Raw genomic sequence first — 5,958 nt, 5'->3', positions numbered from 1 at the left:
ATAAGAAACTGAAGCGCGACTACAGATGAGACACTTCACTTGTCTCCTACCTTCGTTCTTTCTATCTTATAGCTTTGCAAGAAGGGGAATCAGCACCTGGTACTCCGCATGCAGAATGACAACAGTCGTATTATACGGTAAATTTTTGAAGGATTTACGAGCAACATTGTATCTGAACGAAAAGTACACGGAACATTTTATTTGCGTTCTTGCGCAACTGAAAAATTTTTATTCTTGAAAAACATACATTTTTCATAACAACTGCAAGAGTGTGTGCAATACTATTTAAATATTTATACTTTGCTAGGTAGTTTTTTGGTGCTAAGTTGTCTATAAGTATTGATCTGATTTTTAAATTTTTATTAATTAAAGAATTTAATGTTTTTTACAAAATTTGATAAAAAAAATAATGATCCTCTGTATTGTACGTATGTGCGTGTGTGTGTGTAAAATTTAATTATAAGTCTTACAAAATTTTGCAAGTATCGTATAAAGTTTAATTTTAGTCTGAACTGATATGCAAAATTTTCAATTTAAATGTTATAAATTTCATAAAGAGATTTAAAAAATTTTACAGATAAATCCTTGCCAAAATTAAAATATACGAGCTAAATTATATTCCGTTATTTTATTAAATTCTGAAGCACTCTCGCCGAATGTACGTATCTTCGGAGAAACTTATGTTGCATTAAAAATACTATGTTACAGCACCACGTTCAGAATCAAAGAGAAATATAAGACTTACTTAGCGTATAGCTAAGATACCTGTGGGGTACCAGGGATTTCTTGCTTCTTGAGTTTGTCGTAATTGTTCCACACGGTGTAAACTTTGCCCGAGATTCAAAGTTGGTATGCTCGCAGGCATGTCCGCCATCATGCCGCTAGGTATGCCTGTTGATATGCCACCAGTTATGCTTCCAGATATACTATTGGATATACTTGGACTTGGTATGCTTGCCATAAAATCCGAAGGTAAACTCATGCCTGCAATAAAATATAGAGCCGTAATTGTTGACGTTACAAACAAAATATGAATATATAGGGATTTAATAAATAATCATGTTGTTTTATTATATATTATAATAAATTCATAAAAATTATTGGAATGCAAAAATATTACAATAATAATTAACACGAGTTCAACAAGAAAAAAAAATTTGCAAAAAATTGAATTTACTTGTACATCAATGAGTCTTTGTCATCACCTAATGAGATATCATAATGACAATCATACTTAATGGCAAATGGTTATTTGTCGTCGTGTTAGTCGCTATTATGGACTTCAGTGGTAACATTGTGCTAAAGTCGCCGTTGGTCTCCATTGGCCAAGAATTAATCGAAATGGGTATGGCAGATATGTTTGATTGAACAAAGTTTGTCTTTCCGTTCAGGGATAGTGGAGCGAATGACGTTTCTGCTTGTGAGAATTGTAAAGGCCATCCGTATTTAAATCCCTCGGGCAACGCATAGTCTGTGAAGGAGTTCTGAATACCCTTCAACCCGCTCTTATGCTCTTCAGAGATGTAATTTAACATAGAATTTTGGGTGCTAGTTTTAATGTCGTCCTTCAGCGTTTCCGGAAACAGGAATTTAAGATCGTGCTCATTGGCCTTGAAACTATTCTTTGGCATGTTCATGAACAAGTGAACATGTATATTGCTCTTTAACTCATTCTGGGTGGGAAGAGAAGATGTCACAACAGCTCCATGTTTAGTAGCGTGAAACTGAATTGGTCCGAGGGTGCTAAATGAAACAAATCAGATTTAGATGTACCGAGTAATTAGAATATTATTTTGTAAATTATTTACAGTACTAACAATATATGTGTATAAATATTAGTATGCTGATATGCTTTTTTTCTTTTTACAATTACAGAAATTTTATAATCGTAGAAATTATTACTGAGAAATAAAAGCTAATAAAAAATAACAAGTATATTAAATTTGAAAAATATTCCATGATTAGAAGTTCAAGAATTTTCTTACTATTATTTTAAAATTACAAATTTTTATATATGTAGCTAAAAATTATAACAATAATAAAATTAATTATATTAAATATCTATATGCTTAAAATATTTTACTTAATGCAATATCAATTATATTAATTATAAATTAATGCTAATCAATATCAATTAATATATATCATTTTCATACAAATTTTGCAATAATACAATCGAATATAAATTCAACGTTATTTGAATGGCATTTTTGTTATAAAATTTAATAACTACGAGTTTACACTGTGTAGTTAGTTGCATTGTTGTATTAATCAAACATACAAGTAATAAAGCAACTATATATATATAGTACATACTTTCCGACAATCGGTGCTATTGATGTTGCTGTATCCATGACAGGCGAACTGGTCTTCGTTGTTAAACTCGTTAAGATATGACCTACAATCGAGGATTGGTTTGTGCTAACTGAGATTGATGGAATGGTTGTTGAAGAGCTGTCGATTGGCTAAAAGCAATAATAAACTTTTATTAATCGATCCGTTATTAATGGACGCCAAATATATTTTTTCGATAAATTCACCTTTTTCTATTTTGTGCATTCTATGGGGTGTGTTTTTTAATATTCAATTGTATATTATAGTAACAGATTATATAATTTTATTAATATAAAATTATAAGTAAAAAAACTCTTCAAGTTTTATGTAATAAATAATCAATAATAAATAAGAATATTGTTAACATCGGATTTTATAATAAACAAAATGCAAAATTATGCACAAAATTGCGCTAACAAATTACAATATGATGTAAATTTACATGCAATTATTATATTATATCAAAACATTATTATAACATATATTAACATTTTAACACAATTAACATAAATGTAAATTAATTAATAATAAATGTAAATATAAATTATGAAATTTTATAATGTAACGTAAAATTTTATCTAAAAATTTCATTTATTTTATATTAATGTAAATAAATGTATGTAGCGGAAAAAACTTGATAAAGAGCTGACAAGTTTGTGACGGTTTTCATTTATTACGATAATAATTATTGGTAAAATTACATATGTTAAAATTGCCACAAAATACGTTTTGTTTTCTGCTGGAAATTAAATTCAATATAGGCGAGATTAAATTTTAATTATATAACCAAAATATCAGCTGTCATAGACTTTACTTACCGCATTACAGTTGTTGCCTGGCAATGATGTAGTCGATTCCGGCATCAACGCTGAACGGAGTTTCATCTTGACAGCTTCTGACGAATAAATTTCGCCAATACTTGAAGGAATAGAAGACATAGGCAAGTCAGATCCATGAATAAACGCTGATGGTGATATCGGAGACATTTCGATATTTAATGGAGAGATATATTTGGAAGATGAAAGCGTTGGCATTGAAGATAATTCAAATGCGTGATCATCTGTAGCATGATATATTATTATCAGCATCTCTCGTGATTGAATAAATAATGCGTTATAAAAACAGAATTTTTAATATATTAGTAAAACATGAACATTGATATCATAGAAAACAAATTTGATTTCTAGAGAGGAGTGTAATTGCGTATTTTTAAACTCGGGCGAACATATATATGTGTTATATATATACGTATTAAGTAGATATCATATTAGTAGACGCGCAATATAACTAAATTGTGAAAGCTAACATTTATTGTAAAAAATAATTGATGTGATACAATCAGTTTAAAATACCGAGGGTATAAGCTTGTTTAATGCTATAATTAACAATCACAATATTAACAAATTGTTTGATGTTTTATTGTTATTGTTAATAAAAAAATCAATATCAAATTTTTCGTGTGTAAAACAATTTACACAAAATAATTTAAAAATTTAGAAAAGAGAAAATTGAACTGTATGCCCGTTATTAAAATTGCTGATCTATTGTTATTTAAAAAATTCTAATATTGAAATTGTGTATGTATATGTGTATATAATATACATAAATTTACCGTATTTAGTGTACGTTGAAAATCCTGCTTTATTCGACAAAGTTTGCATATCCTTATGTCGTCCATACAAATCGATCAGTTTATTGTAAGATTTATCTTGATCGAACTTGATCGAATCGGAAATGGAAGGAAATTTGACGAAAATTGGTTGCTTCTGAGGCGATATTTGTTCACTTGAGGATAATTGTCCATAATGTAAATTTTTCAATGGCTTCTCAGTCCTAAACAATTGCTCTTTAAACGGTATTTGGCTTTTATATATTGGTGCTTGTCTCTCAAAGATCTCCTCTGATGTAAGCGATTGTCCGATGAAAGAGTTGTCTCTGAGGATCTCTCGTTCTCCTCGTAGTTCTTGATTTTTTAATATTGCGTCTCTGAACAACGGTTTATCTTTGAACGACGTTACCGTAAAGGAATTCTGTTTAAACGGTTGATGATAAAGAATTGGAAACTCAGGCAGATGTGTAATGTGATCTTTCAAGGGCAGATGAAAAGCTTGCTGGTTGATAGTTTGATCTCTTACTGCTCTAATAGGCGAATTTTGCTGCTTGATCATCTTGTCGATAAATGATTGATCAAAAAAGAAATTTCGCAAACGAGGTTTGCGATGAGACATAATGTCCGCATTGAAAAAAGAAATATCTCTCTCGTTTTTGTATGCCCCAGTAGCTACCATCATCGCGACCATGATAGCGAAGATAATCTGAAGAAAGAACACACTCATGTTTAGAAATATCACGATCACGTAGGCGATATTTATGAGAGGCTCACCAAGACTCGCGTATGGCACATTATAAATAATCGTTTTTTTAATATATATATTCTGTTTTATTATAAACTTTTTTCTTTCTCAATTATTTATTTTATGAAATCAAAAGATATATTAATTGTCGCGAATTTTAATAGTTAAAGATCGATTGTAGTAACTGTAGCAAGTGTATGTGATGGAGATCAACAGTCTTATATAGGATTGATGAGATCTTTTTTTCCAGTTTTTCGCCCTTCCATTGCCATGAGACTGGTCTGGTAAAACACGTACTCGACATCTTTCTCTTTCAATGTGACACATATTGTAGATGAGTTTTAAATTATTATAACTTTTCCACAAAAGTTGTTTTAATGTATTAAATAATTTTCTAATTAAATATATTATAGTTAACAAAAAATATGTTAAATTTTATATTCTGTATATATATATATATATCTTTTTTTTATTTCTTATTAAAATACATAATTTTGAATTCTCTCAATAATATAAGAATCTAAAATAGTTGAGAAATCTGTTCTCTATACTATACAAATGCGTTAGAAAGAAAAGCAAAAGTTCACTGAAAAGGAAACTATGTTCGCTACGTTGTTTTAAGTGCACTTGCAAAAAGGAGCAGAATTTATCTAGAGGTCCTTCCAGAAAAATTACTTGCAATTGAGGTGGTCAATTGAAGAGCTTGGCCTTTACGCATAGATGAATGAATTACAGAAGAATGTAATCTGAAAGGAACTCGTTTCCCGCTATCTCTCTTTCGGCTTTCACCTGAAGACAAATCGGGTGAGACGAAAGAAATGAGATGTAGTTTGCGAGACTTCAGAAATGGAAAATGAGAAGCAGACAAAAGAAAGAGATCAAGTTTATATCCTTTTTTTTAAGTGGTATCGTGCAAGAAAGCTTTCTACATTTCAATGCTTGTGCAAAGTTTACTTCCAGCTATATAGTTGTGGATTAATCCTTTCTTTCGGAAAACCCGCAAGGCAATAATCCCCTCCTCTTCTCCATCACATACACGTATATATACACACACTCACATTCACACATTACCCTCTCCGAATTAGAAAAACAAGATGAATTTCTGCTTTCTCTGTCATTATCACTGCTCTATAAAACATGTGTTTGCTTTTGTCACATTACACTAATCAAGAATTGATTATCTAAATAACTGTTATTTAAATAATTATTATTGCGAAATAACACAATTTTAAAGACAAGTATGTTACTGAATTTAATATAATGTTTTAGA

General features: G+C 29.9%; 2 protein-coding genes across 2 annotated transcripts; both read right to left on the bottom strand.

Annotated features, from left to right (window-relative positions):
• Positions 1 to 620: 620 nt before the first annotated feature.
• On the bottom strand, positions 621 to 3,512 carry LOC115233763. Its single transcript, XM_029804332.1, has 4 exons — positions 3,153 to 3,512; positions 2,317 to 2,465; positions 1,235 to 1,743; positions 621 to 984 (listed from the first exon to the last, which is right to left on the bottom strand). The coding sequence occupies exons 1-4, from the start codon at positions 3,420 to 3,422 to the stop codon at positions 746 to 748; spliced, it is 1,167 nt and encodes a 388-aa protein (XP_029660192.1). The 5' UTR covers positions 3,423 to 3,512; the 3' UTR covers positions 621 to 745.
• A 343-nt stretch (positions 3,513 to 3,855) lies between these two features.
• On the bottom strand, positions 3,856 to 4,992 carry LOC115233903. Its single transcript, XM_029804536.1, has 2 exons — positions 4,986 to 4,992; positions 3,856 to 4,762 (listed from the first exon to the last, which is right to left on the bottom strand). The coding sequence occupies exons 1-2, from the start codon at positions 4,990 to 4,992 to the stop codon at positions 3,882 to 3,884; spliced, it is 888 nt and encodes a 295-aa protein (XP_029660396.1). The 3' UTR covers positions 3,856 to 3,881.
• Between the last annotated feature and the right edge of the window lie 966 nt (positions 4,993 to 5,958).

Source organism: Formica exsecta, unplaced genomic scaffold (genome assembly GCF_003651465.1).
Source record: "Formica exsecta isolate Colony F162 unplaced genomic scaffold, ASM365146v1 scaffold191, whole genome shotgun sequence".
NCBI classification, from domain to species: Eukaryota; Metazoa; Arthropoda; class Insecta; order Hymenoptera; family Formicidae; genus Formica; species Formica exsecta.
Note: the sequence above shows the minus strand (reverse complement) of the source record. Positions and strands in the feature narration are given on the sequence as shown.

Coding starts and splice junctions, on each gene's coding strand:
- LOC115233763 (XM_029804332.1), bottom strand. CDS start 3,422: ATGCTGATAATAATATATCATGCTACAGATGATCACGCATTTGAATTA. Junction 1,744..2,316: donor ATAGCACCGATTGTCGGAAA/GTATGTACTATA, acceptor TGTTTCATTTAG/CACCCTCGGACCAATTCAGT. Junction 985..1,234: donor AAATAACCATTTGCCATTAA/GTATGATTGTCA, acceptor ATTTTATTGCAG/GCATGAGTTTACCTTCGGAT.